Source organism: Stomoxys calcitrans, chromosome 2 (assembly GCF_963082655.1).
Source record: "Stomoxys calcitrans chromosome 2, idStoCalc2.1, whole genome shotgun sequence".
Taxonomy (NCBI): Eukaryota; Metazoa; Arthropoda; class Insecta; order Diptera; family Muscidae; genus Stomoxys; species Stomoxys calcitrans.
This window is the reverse complement of record NC_081553.1, coordinates 70,478,870-70,497,294: the sequence shown is the minus strand read 5'-3', so window position 1 is coordinate 70,497,294 and position 18,425 is coordinate 70,478,870. Positions and strand designations below refer to the sequence as shown.

General features: G+C 40.6%; 1 protein-coding gene across 2 annotated transcripts in view; it reads left to right on the top strand.

Annotated features, from left to right (window-relative positions):
- Positions 1 to 18,425, top strand: part of LOC106089393 (octopamine receptor Oamb) — a 409,732-nt gene that overhangs the window by 312,808 nt on the left and 78,499 nt on the right. For both annotated transcript variants that reach the window (XM_059363782.1, XM_059363781.1), the window contains exon 6: positions 5,820 to 6,771. In XM_059363782.1, coding sequence (XP_059219765.1) covers positions 5,820 to 6,771 — 952 coding nt within the window. The remainder of the gene's footprint in view (positions 1 to 5,819; positions 6,772 to 18,425) is intronic.

The following is an 18,425-nucleotide window of genomic DNA, read 5'->3' as shown; positions in this document are numbered from 1 at the left end:
TTATTATCCGATTTTGCTGAAATTCGGGACAGTGAGTTGTGTTAGACCCCTCGACATCCTTCGTCAATTTGGCCCAGGTCGGTCGAGATTTGGATATAGCTGCCATATAGACCGATCCTCCGATTTAGGGTCTTAGGCCCATAAAAGCCACATTTATTATCCGATTTTGCTGTAATTTGGGACAGTGAGTTGTGTTAGGCCCTTCGACATCCTTCGTCAATTTGGCTCAGATCGGTCCAGATTTGGATATAGCTGCCATATTGACCGATCTCTCGATTTAATGTTTTGGACGCTTAAAAGGCGCATTTATTGTCCGATGTAACCGAAATTTGGACCCTCCCCCTTACCCCAAAAGTACTACTCAAAAATAAAAGTGGACCGATCGGGACAACGTGGGACTCAAATGAAAGATATTCAAGAGTAGATTAAGAGTTTCACAATAAAAGTTGGGTCCAAGTATCTGGGGGGCCGCCCCAGTCCCAAAACCCCTTAAAAAGGTTTATTTGATGATAATGACAATATGGGTTTCAAATGAAAGGTATTCGGGAGTAGATTATGAATATGGTCAGAAAATAGGAAGGGGTGGACCCTTCACCGTTACCCCAAAATCGAAAGTCGACCGATAGGGACAATATGGCAATCAAATGAAAAGTATGTGAGAAAAGATAACGAATCTGGCCAACAAATTCATGTAAAGTATAGGGAATCACCCCACCCCCACAAAAATGCCCAAAATGAGCACATTGGCCAATCACGGATATATGGGACTCGGTTTGTTTGTTTCGTATAGACTGAAAAACAGAAGAACCGATTTTCTCGAAATTTTCACATATTGTGTAGGTTGGTCGGGAAGGAAACATAGGCTATATAATTTTTCGCCATTGGAAGGGGGGAACACAACCCAAAATCAACAGTGGATCGATCGCGACAATATAGGTATCAAATGAAAGGTATTGGAGAGTAGAATACGAATATGGTATTAAAATTTGAGTCTAATTACCCATCGGTCCGCGCTAACCCCAAAACTCCCCCCAAATTAGACATATTGGACTTTCATTTCAATATGGGACTCAAATGAAAGGTATTCGAGAGTAGATTTCGAATCTGGCATACAAAATCAGATCCAAGTATAGGGGGTCACGCCACCCCTCAAAAACCCATTATGATTATATGATACTTGGCTGAACCGATTTTCTTTAAATTTTCATAGATTGTGTACGTTTGTGTGGAAGGAAAGATAGGCTATATAACTTTTAGATATCAGGCGGAGGCGGACCCTCCCCCTTACCCCAAAAACGCCACCCATATCCGAAAATGGTCCGATGGGCACAATAAGGGTATCAAATGTAAGGTATTGGAGACCAGAAAACGAATATGGTATTTAAATCTGGGTCTAAGTTCCCAGCGGGCCACCCCAACCCCAAAAATTTTCTAAACAGATATATTCCAAGTTCATGTCAATATGGGACTCAAATAAAAAGTATTCGACAGTAGATTAAAAATATGGCACAAAACATTAGGTCCAAGTAATACCACCCCCAAAAAGGCATATTAGCCGACCGTGGCTATGTGAAACTCAAATGCAAGGTATAAGGGTGTAGATTACTAAATGGCATTAAAATTTGACTTCAAATCTAGGTGGCGATGGTGCCAGGATGCAACCCTGCTTCACTCCTTTGTCTATCCCGAAAAGTGGGCTATCTTTTCCATTGAAAAGCACAGAAACGTCGGCATTCCTATGCAGCTCCCTAATTAATGTTACGAATTTTTCAGGCATGCCCTGATTCAACAGCGTGCTCCACATTAAACTTTGCGAAACTGTGTCAAAAGCACGTTCAGTGTGTATTAAGTTCGGCTGACTATTCAATGATTATGTCTATTCAATGATATGGCCGAAAATGTGCCTGTTCCTCCCTCAAAATGCTGTCAAGTTCAGGCGAAATACGCAACAGAAGAAGACTTGCCATCATTTTATTCATTGCGTTTAGTAGTATAATCCTCTTCCATTTCTTACGCTGGGTAAGGACACCATTCTTTGGAATTGTGACCACGCGTTTGTACCCCAGGCCTCCCAGACTATTGGGGCGATCGCTTGAGCTATGGGGACGGCTGATTTGCCGTTTTTTAGTGAGATCGGAACGGCCTCAGGTTATTAGGTTATCAATCAATTTAGTCCATACCATGAACAGTTGTCGAAAGTGATACCAAAACACCATGTGCAAAATTTCAGCCAAATTGGATAAGAATCGCGCCCTCTAAAGCTCAAAAAGTCAAGATCCAAGATCGGCATATATGACAGCTATATCAAAACATGGACCGATTTGGCCCATTTACAATCCCAACCAATATATACTAATAAAAAGTATTTGTGCAAACTTTCAAGCGTCTAGCTTTACTCCTTTTAAAGTTAGCGTGCTTTCGACAGACGGACAGACATGGCTAGATCGACTTAAAATGTCATTACGATCTTAGGCGCATATCTCGAGGTGTTACAAACGGAATGACAATACCCCCCATCCAATGGTGGAGGGTATAAAAATGATGTCTAAGTATGTCTAAGTATATGCGGATCGACTCAACCCCAAAAAGCCCCCCAAATGGGAATTTTACTCGCTCATAGCTAGATGAGACCCACGTGAAAGGTATTTGGAAGCAGATTACGAATATGACATTAAACGTTATGTTCAAGAGTATAGGTGGTGATTTACCTCCTAAAATCGCCACCAATAGGTTATTTGACCAATTAAAATAATGGGGCATCAAGTGATAGATATTTTTGAGTAGAATGCTTCATTGACATATGAGCTCAAATGGCAGATGGGCTGTGGTGCACAACTCTCCATGACAATATGGGGTTAAATTAAATTATGGGGCTAAAGGTAGTTGACTGCGATTCTGATATCTTTATTCTCCTCACATATCTAGCGGTCCACCTCACCCCAAAAGAGTCGATCAATCATAATGGCCTAACGGGACACTGCAAGATTTAATTTAATTTGGGGACATAAATAAATGTAGGGCGCCATACCCCCAAAATTATGATGATTCGTTTAGAGTGATAGGAGAAGATGCATGGTAACAATATCAGATTATAGACTGATTTTGGCCGTACTTGGCACATTTGTGGAAGTCATAACAAAACAGTGCATGCAAAATTTCAGTCAAATAGGACAAAAATTGCCGCTTGTAAGGGTTCACGAAGTCAAATCTGGAGATCGGTTTATATGGGAGCTATATGAGGTTATAGACTGATTTGCATCATTCTTGGCACAGTTTTTGGAAGTCATATAGGAACACTATATGCAAAATATCAGACAAATCGGACAAAAATTATGGCTTCCAGGGGCTCAAGAAGTCAAATCGGGAGATCGGTTTATGTGGGAGTAATATCAGGTTATAGACCGATTTTACCCGTATTTATTTTATTTTACCCGAATTTTGGGAACCCACCGCCACTAAAAATTTATGTAAAATACATTTTGATGAAGGGCATAATTTTATTCTATATACCAAACTTCTGTCAAACCAGCAAAAATTAAAGCTTCTAGGAACCGGATAAGGATGATCGAGAGACTGGTTTACACGGGAGCAATATCAGGTTATAAACTGATTTGCTCCGTATTGAGTACAGTCGTTGAAAGTCGTAACAGAACACCGCATGCAAAGTTTCAGGCAAATCGGACAAAAATTGCGGCTTGTTAGGACCCAAGAAGTCAAATCAAGAGTTCGGTTTATATGGTTGCTATATCAGGTTATAGACAGATTCGGACCGTACCTCGAATAGTTGTTGGAAGTTATAGTAGAACATTACATTCAAAATTTCAGCGAAATCGGAAAAAAATTGTGGTTTCCATGGGCTTAGGAAGTCAAATCGTAAGATTCGTTTATATGGGTGCTACATTAGGTTGTAGACCGATTCGGACCATACTTCGAATAGTTGTTGGGAGACATAGCAGAACACTTCATCCATAATTTCAACAAAATCGGACAAAAAATGTGGCCTCTTGGGGCTAAAGAAGTCAAATCGGGCGATTGGTTTATATGGGAGCTATATCAGGTTATACACCGATTCATACCATACTTGGCACAGCTGTTGGAATTCAAAGCAGAACACAGCATGCAAAATTTCAGCCAAATTGAACAAAAATAGCGGCTTCGAAGGGCTCAAGAAGTTATATCGGGAGATCGGTTTGTATGGGAGATATATCAGGTTATTGACCGATTCGGACTGTACCTGACACAGCTGTTGGAAGTCATAGCAGAACACAGCATGCAAAATTTGAGCCAAATCGGACAAAAATTGCGGCTTGTAAGGGCTCAAGAAGTCAAATTGTGAGATCGGTTTATATGGGAACTATATCCAAATCTGAACCGATATAGCCCATTTGTAATTCCCAACGGCCTACATCAATTTTAAGTATCTGTGCAAAACTTCAAGGGGCTAGACATTCGTGTTCGACCGCTATCGTAATTTCGACAGACGGACGGACGAACATGACCAGCTCGACTCCGAACGTCGAGACGATCAAGAATATATGTACTCTATGGGGTTTAAATAAATAATTCGAGGTATTTCACACGGAATGACTAGATTAGTATACCCATATCCTGTGGTGGTGGGTATAAAAAGGGTTTTTTTGTTTTTCTATTTGTAAAGAATACAGATTACCCTATGGTCTGCAGTCAGACAATATGGGTTGCTTGAATTTTCTCTTAAAACAAAAATTTCCATGAAATGTTCTCTTTAGGCAAAATTTAATCAAACTTTTCTTCAAAGACAAAATTGGCTAAAAATTTATTCTAAATTCAAAATGTTCACAAAATTTTCTCAAATTTCAAAATTTCCTAGAAAATATTCTAAAAACAAAAATTTTCATGAAACTTTCTATTAAGGCAAAATGTGATTTTTTTTTAGATAAAATATCCGACAGTTTTTCTCTAAGCCAAAATTTTTGTGAAATTTTCCTTCAACACAAAATTTTTATCAAATTCAAAGAAATTTTCTCTAAAAACAACAATTTCCATGAAGTTTTATCTGAAAGCAAAATTTCCTCAAAAATTTCTCCAAAGACAAAATTGCCACAAAGTTTTCTCTTATTTCAAAATTTTTACAAAATTTTCTCTAAACTCAAAATTTCCAAGAAATATTTGCTAACAGCAAAAATTTACATGAAATTTTCTTCAAAAGGCAAGTTTCTATACAAATTTCTCTATGAAATTTTTGCTGAAGACAACATTCCCATGAAAATTTGAAAATTTTCCCATGAACATTCCGCTAAGGAACAGGGGTAAACTTTTCACATATCAGTGAGTGCAGTCTGATTTAAATTTAAGCTGAATGAAAAAATTTTCTCAATAGACAAAATTAGTTAAAAACGTCTTAAAATACAAATTTCCATGAATTTTACTCTAAAGTAAAAAATTCCATAAGAGATTCTCTATAAACGAAATTTCCAAGCGATTTTTTCTAAACAAAAGTTTTTTAAAACAAAAATTTCCTCTTAAGCTAAATTCAAAGAAAAACCTTTTTTCTAAAAACAAGTGCTTATGGATATTTCTATACCACTTTCACTCTTGGACAAACTTCCGTTCTTTTTCAAGCGGAAAATTTATTTCTTTTAACGTAGACGAAGCTTATATTGCAACGCTACCCTTGTTTAAATATCACCCACACAATCAAAAAGCACCTCCAAATTTCATCTAAGTACACTCAGCATATCCAAAGTACGATCTTGTTAAACACCCATACATAGCCATTGCAGATAGATAGACACTAATCTCATGTCATTCTTTATTATCCTCTCGTTTTTTTTTTTTAGCCAATGGCAGAGCCAACCTATACTAGGGGAAATTATACGCTTTACTATGCCACAACAAGTACAACAGCAGCCACAGCTGAGCCATCAACGGCATCCATAACAGTGGCGTCATCATCCGCAAGTGCGTCATCCACAACAAGACCATCATCGCAATACTCCAACAAGAAGTTGTTGCGCAGAAAAAATCGCCATAAGCCCATGTCAACGGCAGAGCCCTATTTGCCACCTGTAACTGCTCGTTCGCCGTCGTCGTCGCAGCATCCAACTCAATCCTCAATTTCATCGTCGTTGTACAATTCATTTAATCCCTATGATCCATACCATGCCCACTTAGATGTTAGAAAGATTGCCAGATATGTAAATAAGCGCAAAGTTAATGCTGCGGCGTCAGCGGCAGCCAATATTGACGTTGATGAGACCAACCCGAATGCCTTGGACTTTTTGTATGACGATGACAATGATGATGATGAGGTGGCCTCCCAAACACGTTACTCAAGTCCATCAAGTGATAGTCCAGAATATGGCAGATTTGATGCCAGTGGTGATGATGGCTCTACAAATTTCTACAAAGACTATGAGACCTACAGGGAACGGCTAAACGAGGAGAGGATAACAAGCAGTGGAGGCGGCAGCAGCAGCAGCACCATCACCCCCAGCACTACAAACTCAATGAAAATGGCCACAACAAATACCTATGACTACTCAATGGAGAGTTTTTCATCATCGCCATCATCGCCGGCACCACCATTGCGGCCACAATCATCAGCATCGCAGACGCCACCACCCTGTCCCTGGAAATGTGAGCTGACAAATGATCGTGGCTATGTGCTGTACTCTGCTTTGGGCTCCTTCTACATACCCATGTTTGTGATGCTCTTCTTTTATTGGCGCATTTATAGAGCAGCCGTACGCACCACACGAGCCATTAATCAGGGATTTAAGACCACTAAGGGTAAGTGATTTTTTTTCTTCACACACGAGCACACACAAAAGTTGTTTTTGCTGCCACACACACACACTGAAACATACTCACTCAAGTATTTCGTCTTAACACGAGCAAAAAAACACTAAAATTTTCTCTTCATTTTATAGAAAGTGTTTTGTGGCAATACTAAGTAGTGAAGTTAATTTTTTTTTTGTAGAATTTAAAAACGAATCCTACCAACCCAGCAGCAACAATTTAAATTACAAATTTCAGCATTTTCAAACTGTTAGATACTGTTTTTTCTGTAAATTTTCTAACATCCATTTTCTCTCACCACTTATTCACACACACACACACACACATCTGCATACTCATAAACTGAGAAAATATTCGAATACAAAATACTGACATAGTCACAATGAATCCACTCAATAATAATTGGTATTGGAGAGCGGTAATTCCAGAAAATTAATGCCATTGTATAGTTATGTTTACCATTCAGAGCAAAAATTAAGACTAAGGACCATCCATTACATGAAAATGAAAGTGTTGCACTTTGTTTGTTTGTTTGTTCGAAAGCAGACTCAAAAAACGGCTGTACCGATTTTCATGACATTTTCACAGATGATAGAGTTAAGCTTCCGGTGAAAGTAGGGTACTTTATTTTGTAATATCCCCAAGGGGGTCGGAGCTTCCCCCTAACCTTATTTTTAAAACCCACCCAAATAGACTGGTTTACCGATTGGGACAATATAGGCACCAAATCAAAAGTGTTTAAGAGGTGATATAACAATTTGATTCCAAGAGTCGCGGGGCTTGCCACATCCCCAAATACCGCTTAAAAATGATATATTTATCGATTGGGGCAATATGGGCTTCAAATTTGGGTTCAAGTCCCAGGAGAGGTGCCCCATCCAATCAACCAACCCAAAAACAGAGATGTAGGCCAATCGGGACAATTTAGGATTAAAACGAAAGGTACTTGAGAGTAGAATGCGAATCTTATATAAAACAAGGAAAAGCGTGCTAAGTTCGGCCGGGTCGAACTTTGGATACCCATCACCTCGGGAATATATAGAAACCACCTTTCGTAAAAATCCGGTGAAATATGCATGACCCATAGCAGCTATATCGAAATATGTTCCGATTTGGACGAAATACTTCTAAGTACGAGTTGTTCAATTGTGTATAATAAAATATTGGTCTTTTTAGTCTTAAAACAAACCGATCTGAACCAAATACGATACGGATGTTGAAAAGCCTAACATAAGTCACTGTGTCAAATTTCAGTGAAATCGGATTATAAATGCGCCTTTTATGGGGCGAAGACTTAAAATCGAGATATCGGTCTATATGGCAGTTATAACTAAATCTGGTCCGATTTGAGCCAAGTTGCGGAAAAATGTCCAAGAGCCTAACACAACTCACTTGGGCGACATCGGGCAATAAATGCGCCTTTTATGTCCCCAAAACCTAAAACCGAGAATTCGGTCTATATGGCAGCTATATCCAAATCTTTACCGATCTGTGTCATATTGCAGAAGTATGTCAAGAAGCTTAACTTAACTCACTGTCCCAATTCCCATTCCCTGTCCCATTTCGGCGACATCGGATAATAAATGCGCCTTTTATGGGCCCTAAACGAGAGAGATCGAGAGATCAGTCTATATGGCAGCTATACCCAAATCTGAACCGATCAGGGCCAAATTAAGGCAAGATGTGGAAGGATCTAAGACAACTCACTGTCCCAAGTTTCAGCAAAATCGTATAATAAATGTGGCTTTAATGGGCCTAAGACCCTTAATCGGAGGATCGGTCTATATGGCAGCTATATCCAAATCAGGACCGATCTGGGCCAAATTATCGAAGGATGTCGAAAGGCATAACACAACTCACTGTCCCAAATTTCAGCAAAAGTGAATAATAAATGCGACTTTTATAGGCCTAAGACCCTAAATCTAAGGATCGGTCTATATGGCAGCTATATCCAAATCTGGAGGGATCTGGGCCAAATCGATGAAGGATGTCGAAGAGCCTAACACAACTCACTGTCCCAAATTTCAGCAAAAGTGAATAATAAATGTGGCTTTTATGAGCCTAAGACCCTAAATCGGAGGATCGGTCTATATCGCAGCTATATCCAAATCTGGAGCGATCTGAGCCAAATTGACGAAGGATGTCGAAGGGCCCAGGACAACTCACTGTCCCAAATTTCAGCAAAATCGGATAATAAATGTGTCTTTTATGGGCCTAAGACCCTAAATCGGAGGATTGGTCTATATTACAGCTATATCCAAATCTGAACCGATCTGGGCCAAATTGACGAAGGATGTCGAAGAGCCTAAGACAGGTCACTGTCCTAAATTTCAGCTAAATCGGATAATAACTGTGGCTTTTATGAGCCTAAGACCCTAAATCGGAGGATCGGTCTATATGGCAGCTATATCTAAATCTGTACCTATCTGGGCCAAATTGACGAAAGATGTCGAGGGGCTTAAGACAACTCACTGTCCCGAATTTCAGCAAAATCGGATAATAAATATGGCTTTTATGGGCCTAAGACCCTAAATCGGAGGATTGGTCTATATGACAGCTATATCTAAATCTGAACCGATCTGAGCCAAATTGATGAAGGATGTCGAAGGGCCTAACACAACTCATCGTCCCAAATTTCAGCAAAATCGGATAATAAATGTGGCTTTTATTGGCCTAAGATCCTAAATCAGCGGATCGGTCTATATGGGGGCTATATCAAAATATAGTCCGATATAGCCCATCTTCGAACTTGACCTGCTTATGGGCAAAAAAAAAAATCTGTGCAAAGTTTCAGCTCAATATCACTATTTTTAAAAACTAGCATGATTTCAACAGACAGACGGGCAGACGGACGGACATGTCTAGATCGTCTTAGATTTTTACGCTGATCAACAATATTTATATTTAAAAGGGTCTGAAATGGATATTTCGATGTGTTGCAAACGGAATGACAAAATGAATATACCCCCATCCTTCGCTGGTGGGTATAAAAAGTAATATCGTGCTGAGTTCGGCCAAGCCGTATCCGGGGAACCCTCCACCATGGATTCTGCTAAAAATGTATTAAAATCAAGAACGTGTTAAGTTCGGTCCTGAAGAACTTAGGATACCCAGCACCATGGATAGATTAACCATCCTCTTTTATAATAACTCCACTACCATATCCATTGTGATATGCAAAGCGTGGTTGGTTTGGGACATATTTGATTGAGGTCCCGAGAACTCTTATTCGAGTCACAGTTTCAGCGAAATCGGGCAAAAAAATCTGCATTTTATGCGATTAAGACCCTAAATTGGAAGATCGGTCTATATGACAGCTTGATCTATATATAGTCTGGTCTGGACCATGTGCTGGTCGGATGACGGAAGGCTTAATACAAGTCACGTACAAGTCAATAAATGGGGCTTTTTTGAGGTTAAGACCCTTAATCAGCAGTTCAGTCTATATGACAGCTATATTAAATCGGACAAAAATTGTGGCTTCCAGGAGCTCAAGAATTCAATCGAGAGATCGGTTTATATGGGAGCTATACCAGGCTATAGATCGATTTTGGCTTTACTAAGAACAGTTGTTGAAAGCCGTAACAGAACACTACATGCAAAATTACAGTCAAATCGGACAAAAATTGCGGCCTTTAAGGGCTCAAGAAGTCACATCGCGAAATCGGTTTGTATTGGAGCTATATATGAAAATCTGAACTGGTATGGCCTAATCCCCAATGACCTAGATTAATAAGCGATCGACTATCTTTAAGCGATCGACCGTTGCCGTTTTCGACAGACGGACGGACGGACATGGCCAGATCGACGCAGAATGTCAAGACGACCAAGAATGTATGTACTTTATGGGGTCTAAGTTCTATATTTCGAGGTTTTACAATCGGAATGACCAGATAAGTATACCCATATCCCATAGTGGTGGGTGCAACTCAAAGTTATGGCAATGTATACCAAGCAGGACAAATTGAAATTATGAAATTTTTGGGAAAGAGTAAAATACGAACATAAATTATTTTCAAATTTGGACCATAGGAAGAGTGGTACAGCCAGTTTACCATAAAATCTGTTATCAACCTCATCCTCATTTTTCTTAGATTCTGGTATCTACGTTAGTCTCATCGCACAATGGGATCGAATTCAAAAACTAGTAAAATATATGCCAGTTGATAATGTACAGAGATACCTCCTAGAAATTCTAAATGGTTAGAGCTGAGGTGTTTTCGAAATCATGTGCAAAATTTCAGGAGGTCCACGTGTCTCTTGGCAGGCTCCTAAAGTTGTTCACCTTGGCATTTCGAAAAATTCCACAATCCCACAGCAGCCGGATGAACGCACCGGATTGACCCGATGGAATATTTCATCGGCAAGGGCTGTCGCCTCAGTGTGCGTGTTCGTCCTTTTTTCGTCATAGGAGAGGCACATCCCGAAGTGCCTCCTACGTACAATCCTAGTCTGTGCCAGGATTGAAAAGAATTCTGGACCCTGGTTCTGTTCGGTTTGCCAGAACCGCCTCCATCATCGGTCGGCGTCGATGAGGTGTAACCGAAGTGGGTGCATTCCATTTCATTACGGAAGTATAGTCGCACTGAATACGTTGCAAGGTTCTGTCCGAACATAGGCAAGTGTGTTACAAGTGTCGTCTTCGCCGTCTGAGTCCTTGACGTCAGAGTATGTGACCCCTCTAACCTCTCCCGAGCTGCAATATACTCAACAGTAGCACCGCAGCCCCTATATTGACGGGCCAGTGCCGGGAAGTCCATCATTTAATACCCACTATCGAAGGATGGGGGCCAATATTAAGTGGGGCTGTGTTACCAATATTAAGTGTTATTAGGTCATTAGTATCCAAGAATTCTGCAAAATGCGTATAAGGGTCAAGAAAATCTTACCAGGCGGTTAGTAAAATCGTTAGCATGATTTTAAACCCATGGGTCCTTGAGCAAAACTTCTTAGAATTTGTCCACGATTTTGGTAACCAGACAGACTGACCCACCTTATTGTGTACAGTCCAGCTAGCGTTGAATCTATGGGGGTTGACATTTATAACGAGTCCTCCGGTATTTGACTCATAATATCATACCAAAGAATCGACTGTTTAGGAAAATTGACTTGCTGGTTTTGTACACTAGGCACTATGCCATAGGCCGTGGGGCAGCGCATACGGGTATCGACACTTGATTTGTTCTTGTCCGGTCTGCATAGGCACAGGTTTTCTATCTTAGTGAGCCGGTTTTTCTCCGATTACTCATGGAGGTTGCCGCGAGACAAGACCGACGGACAACCGTAGCTCAGAGTTCAGCATATTCACCGTTGTCTTGTAACGATGAGTTTACCTATGGTTGCTGGGGTACAGCAGTGTCCGTGGCAGAGAGAGAAAAAGCTGTTTATATTTGTTTCATTAGGGTTTATTTAGTAATTAGTTCAAGTTTTCAGTGTTGATTATACCCTACCTGAGCCGCTTTTTGATTAAAAGTACTGTACCACTATTCCTGATAGAACCGATTGGAACCTGGTAATAGAAGTTACATAGATTTCTATACGGATGGTTCCAAACTAGACGACTAGGTGGGCTTTGGGGTGTACTCTAAAGATCTAGAACTGGTCATATCGAAAAGTGTACCCGAAGCGGAGATCCTTGATATTAAGGAAGTGAAGTGGAATGGCTAAGATATAATTTCATTTCATAAATACCTTCCTTCTACTATTTGAGCCCTAGAGAATGTATTTCTGAACACAAAAACCGCCCTCGACTGCCGCAGATCTCTCAACGGGATGTATGAAGAGTTCAAAATTCACCTGTTCTGGGTGCCGGGCCACAGAGATATCCCAGGAAATTGTAAGGCGAACGAGCTTGCGAGACTAGGAACTACTTTACACACTCCAGGGAAACTGGAATCTGTGGGTATGCCTCTAGCGACATGTAAGTTAAATTTTCAGAACCACACACGAAGGACAACGAATGATAGATGGTCACAAAGAAGCGGCTAGACTTGAAGAAGTCTACCGCTTTGCTGTCACTGGCTAGCACAGAGGTCTCAATCATTGTGTCCGTCAAACAGACTGAAGGTTGCCAGTATCGGCCTTTGCAGAAGCTTGTGAGGACATCGGAGAAGAAGAGACTTTAAAACACCTTCTGTGTGTGTGTCCCGCACTGGCAGTCAGAAGGAGTTCCACTTTAGGTTCTCATTTCTTTGAGAGTCTGATTTATCGGATGTGAACATTCGCAAGTTGATGGGCTTTTTAAAGCGATCTGGATGGTTTAATGATAGGATATAGAAGGCATATTCCTTCTTCTATTCCTGTGTTATCACAATGGACGAAAACGTCTAAGTGAGTCTGATGGCGAACTGCCACTTGATCCTACTCTTACCTAACCTAAATTCAAGTCGGAGATTTGAGGATTGGCTTTGTCAATCCTGAAGACGTGATTCACTCACGGCGTGGAAATGACACCAAGTCAAGGTGTGATGATGGCACGAGTGCGCGTTCAAGGGCTCAGCGGCTGTTATGTCTGAAGGACTTTTGTGCGTTGTGCTGGCTATGGGTATCTCGAAAACGTGATTCGCTCACGGCGTGAATGCGTCACACAGTCATGAGGTAGCGATTGTAGACAAGTGTCATGAGTCCATGTTTGCGGGCTCAGGGGCCCTTATCTCTTAAGTACAAAGGCGAGGTGCTAGCTGTGTGGATTTTTGTGACGTGATTCACTCACGACTTGAGTACGGTCCTAAATCACGGCTTGATGGTGGTAGACTCTTGGCACGAATGAATGCTCGCGGGCTCAGCTGCTCTTAAGTCGAAAAGACAAAGGCGAATTGCTGGCTACGTTGGTCTCGAAGACGTGGTTCACTCACGGCATGGATACTGCACTAAATCACGTTGTGATGGTTGTGGACTGATGATACGTGGGGGTATACACAGGCTCAGCGGCACTTATAGCTGAAGCACAAAGGCGAGGTGCTGGCTACGGTTGCCTCGGAGACGTGGTTCACTCACAGCGTGTATATGCACTAAATGACGGGTCTTGGACACGAGTTTCACTCACGGCGTGGATATGGCAATTAATCACGGGGTGATGGATGTGGTGTATTCGCGGGCTCAGCGGCTCTTATGTTTGAAGGGCAAAAGCGAGGTGCCGGCTACGTTGGTCCTGGACACGAGTTTAACTCACGGCGTGGATATGGCATTTAATCCCGGGGTGATGGCAGTGGGCGGATGGTTCGCGGGCTCACCGGCTCTTATGTCGAAAGGACAAAGGCGAGGAGCTGGCTACGTTGGTCTCGGAGACGTGGTTCACACACGGCTTGGGTCGACTCTAGATCACGGGGTGGCGGGTCGCCTGTGCCCTGGCTCAGCAGCTCCTATGTCTAGTGGACACCGGGAAAAACGCTAGCGACTATGTTGATATAATAACTCTGACACTCAGGCTCAGCACACTAAAGTTTCCCACTCCACTTACCTGGATACTGCCACCCTAGCACATCACACTTGACTGTCCCTTTTCAAGCTAGCCTTGCCTTTTCGGGATAACGTTAACTTGTTTACTGCAATTTACTCTGTAGCTAAGGCCTCTGTTTCGTTGTTGTCCACTTTGAACTCTGCTGAAACTTACTCTTGAGTGATGTTGTTGTCTACCTTTCCGTTGACAAAACACCAGTGGTGTTTCGCTGTTGCCATGCAGAATAGCTTAACTCCACTCAGCTCGGCTCGGCGGCAAAACGGGCTTAGTCAAATTATTCAAAGGACTTAAAACTGCATGACACTGAATAAATGGGCAGGAAAACGAGCAAAGAGACTTTCCTCGCCACAGTCCCTGAACGACTTCAAACCCCGGTGGGAGTTCATCAGAAAACAATTTTCAGCGGTAATTATCCGAACCTAGTGCTAGCGACTCATTTGAGGTATTTAACCTAGATAATCAGCCGTGTAAACTACTCAAATAAAGTGGTGTCCCTCTGCGGAAAGCCGTTAGGACTCTGTAATAAAAAGGAGATATCTTTGAGCCTACTCTTGTAATGGACAACACTTTGTGATATGAAAGAAGCTTCTCCGCTGTTCCTTGTTGGAATGTTAATGGGAAAATTTGCATTTTGTAGATGGACGGTTTCAACAAGAAACTCTATATTTACATTCTCATTCAAAAATGTTGTCACTGCCCTATGGGAAATGGGACAGGTCCCTAACCTGTCACTGGATAGGTCCTCTGGTGATAAGGACCGGTCCACGTTGTCGTCCACTTACATGGGAAACACCACTTTTATAAGGGTTTTTAGCTCGAGGTGGCGAACTGCCATCATTATAACACCGTAGGATAGGTCCTGGGACAGTTCAAAAAGGATGAGTAAGCAAATATATTTAACGGATAACCAATTTTTAACAATTATTAGGCGACTTTTTAAAAAATATCCTATCCTAATTAAGAACCATAAGTTATGACAGTTGAAACTTTTCAGCCCCTGTAGGATATGTCCTGTGACAGGTAACTAATTCTCATGTTTAGGACCGGTATATTTGAGGCAATTGACCACACGTTTCCCGTAGGGTGGTGCACCAATTTCGAAACTTTTTGACTGCAATACCATAAAATCTTAACTATGTTTTAACAAAATGTGGGTGTTATTCATAAATGGTTCTTATTTATCGACACAATAGGCTAAAGCACGTTATTGAGGAAATATTCTTTGTATACTCCGATTTAATACCAGTTGCTAAGTAGGAAATTGAAAACCTTTGACATCAGTGAACTGCTTCTAATTTTAAACATTTTAAAAGCGATTGTAATTACTAAAATTTATTCGATTTTTTGGAATTACCCCCAGCAAATAAATTGGAAACACACAGAAAAAACACTTGACAATAATGTGAATACTTTTGTACATTTCTCTTCTAACTTCTCTTGATTATTGTTAACTTTATACACACTTTCACATCTCTGTCAATCACACACCTGTTTGTTCGTCTGTCAAATCCACAAAATGTGTCCTTTATCTGTGATTGTGTTTTGTCTGCTCTCTGTGTCGAACATATCATGTGCATAAGGTTAAGCAAGGCCCGGAACAAACCATCATGCTTTCCTAAGTCCCTTGACCAACTCTCTTACGATTTGTGCTCATGTGTCTACTATAAAGTAAATCAATCGAAAGGCTTTGTACATATGTCTCCACATCGCATGTAACAAAGTGTGTGAGTGTGTGTGTGTGGGTGACTAACTACTTTTTTCATCGTTCGAATTCGTTCGAAAATCAAACACAACACATTCCTATACACACACACATACACCCACATACAGAAGCATACTCTCTAGCTCTCAATGGTGACCAGAAAGCTGGGCTTATATGGTATGGCTTTTGTACTAAAGACATGGTAAGTGATGTGTGGTGTCTGTGTGTGTGTGTCTGTGTGTGTGTGTAAAATAGAAAGGATGTATTGTCTAAGGATTGTAAACTCGTTTCGTAATTGGTCTCATTTGTAACATAAATTCTGAACATTTGCTTATAGTCCTTAAATGAACGATGTAAACATTTTCTATGTATTAGTAGATGAGACAACATTTAAACATTATTGCATACATGCATAGAAAAATCACATTTCAATACACAAACAACAAAACACATGGAAACCCACAAAACACATTAATAGAGACACAGATAGTTTAGATTGTGCAAGTCCTTGGAAAACGACAACTAGGTAACCACAGCCACTACGACAACCACAAAACATTAAAGTTCACCAGGAATCGTATATTTACATTCACTGTAGACTAAATAAACATGCATTGAGAACTTTTTCTCTGTAATATAAACATTAACTTTAATTGAAAATGAATATCATGAATAGTAACTAATATTCTAAATGAGTTTCAAGAAATGGGTATGGTAAATGGGTGGGGGCACCATGTTTATTTATAAGGAAATTTAATAATAAATGAAAGTAAAATAATTGAATATTTCTGCAGATTTATGGCATTACGAATACGGTATAGAACACATATTCGTTGGCAAAGAATTTTTTTTTTTTGAGATATTAGAAGCATAGAGCTGTGATAAGTTTTAAAGATCTGTGGAAAAAAACTTAATGTGAATAAGTAAAAATATGCCAAGTTCGGCCGGGCCGAATCCTGGGAACGCACCACCATGGATTATGCTAAAAATTTATACAAAACAAAATAAAACAAGTAAAAAGGCGTTAAGTTTGGCCGGGCTGAACTTTGAATACCCACCACCTCGGGTATATATGTAAACCACCTTTCATCAAAATTCGGTGAAAATTTCATACCTTATACTCATATACCTCATACCGACCTGAACTATATACGACACGGATGTCGAAAAGCTGAATATAAGTCACTGTGTCAAATTTCAGTGAAATCGGATTATAAATGCGCCTTTTATGGGGCCAAGTCTTTAAATCGAGATATCGGTCTACATGGCAGCTATATCAAAATCTGGACCGATTTGGGCCAAGTTGCATAAACATGTCGAAGAGCCTAACACTAAGCGCTGTCCCAAATTTCGGCGAAATCGGACAATAAATGCGTCTTTTATGGCCCCAAAACCATAAAACAAGAAATCGGTCTATATGGCAGCTATATCCAAATCTGAACCGATCTGGACCAAATTGAAGAAATATGTCAAAGGGCCTAACACAACTCACTGTCCCAAATTTCAGCAAAATCGGATATTGAATGTGGCTTTTATGGGCCTTACACCATAAATCGGAGGATCGATGTATATGGCAGCTATATCCAAATCTGGACCGATCTGAGCTAAATTAACGAAGGATGTCGATGGGCCTTACACAATTCACTGTCCCGAATTTCATCAAAATCGGATAATAAATGTGGCTTTTGTTGGCCTAAGACCCTAAACCGGAGGATCGGTCTATATGGCAGCTATATCCAAATCTGAACCAAATTGAAGAAACATGTCAAAGGGCCTAAGACAACTCACTGTCCCAAATTTCAGCGAAATCGGATAATAAATGTGGCTTTTGTGGGCCTAAGACCCTAAACCGGAGGATCGGTCTATATGCAGCAGCTATATCCAAATCTGAACTGATCTGAGCCAAATTGACGAAGGATGTCGAGGCGCCTAATACAACTCACTGCCCCAAATTTCAACAAAATCGGATAATAAATGTGGCTTTTATGGGCCTAAGACCCTAAATCGGCGGATCGGTCTATATGGGAGCTATATCAAGATATAGTTCGATATAGCCCTTCTTCGAACTTAACCTGCTTATGGACAAAAAAAGAATCTGTGCAAAATTTCAGCTCAATATCTCTATTTTTAAAGACTGTAGCGTGATTTCAACAGACAGACGGACAGACGGACGGACATGGCTAGATCGTCTTAGATTTTTACGCTGATCAAGAATATACATACTTTATAGGGTCGGAAATGGATATTTCGATGTGTTGCAAAGGGAATGACAAAATGAATATACCCCCATCCTTCGGTGGTGGGTATAAAAATGCTAAGTTCGGCCGGGCCGAATCTTATATACCCTCCACAATAGATCAGATTTGTCGAGTTCTTTTCCCGATATCTGTTTTTAGGCAAACAAAGGACAAAAGAAAAGAATAGCTATAATATTAGAGCTATATCAAGTTATGGTCCGATTCGCACCATAATTGAACTGAATGT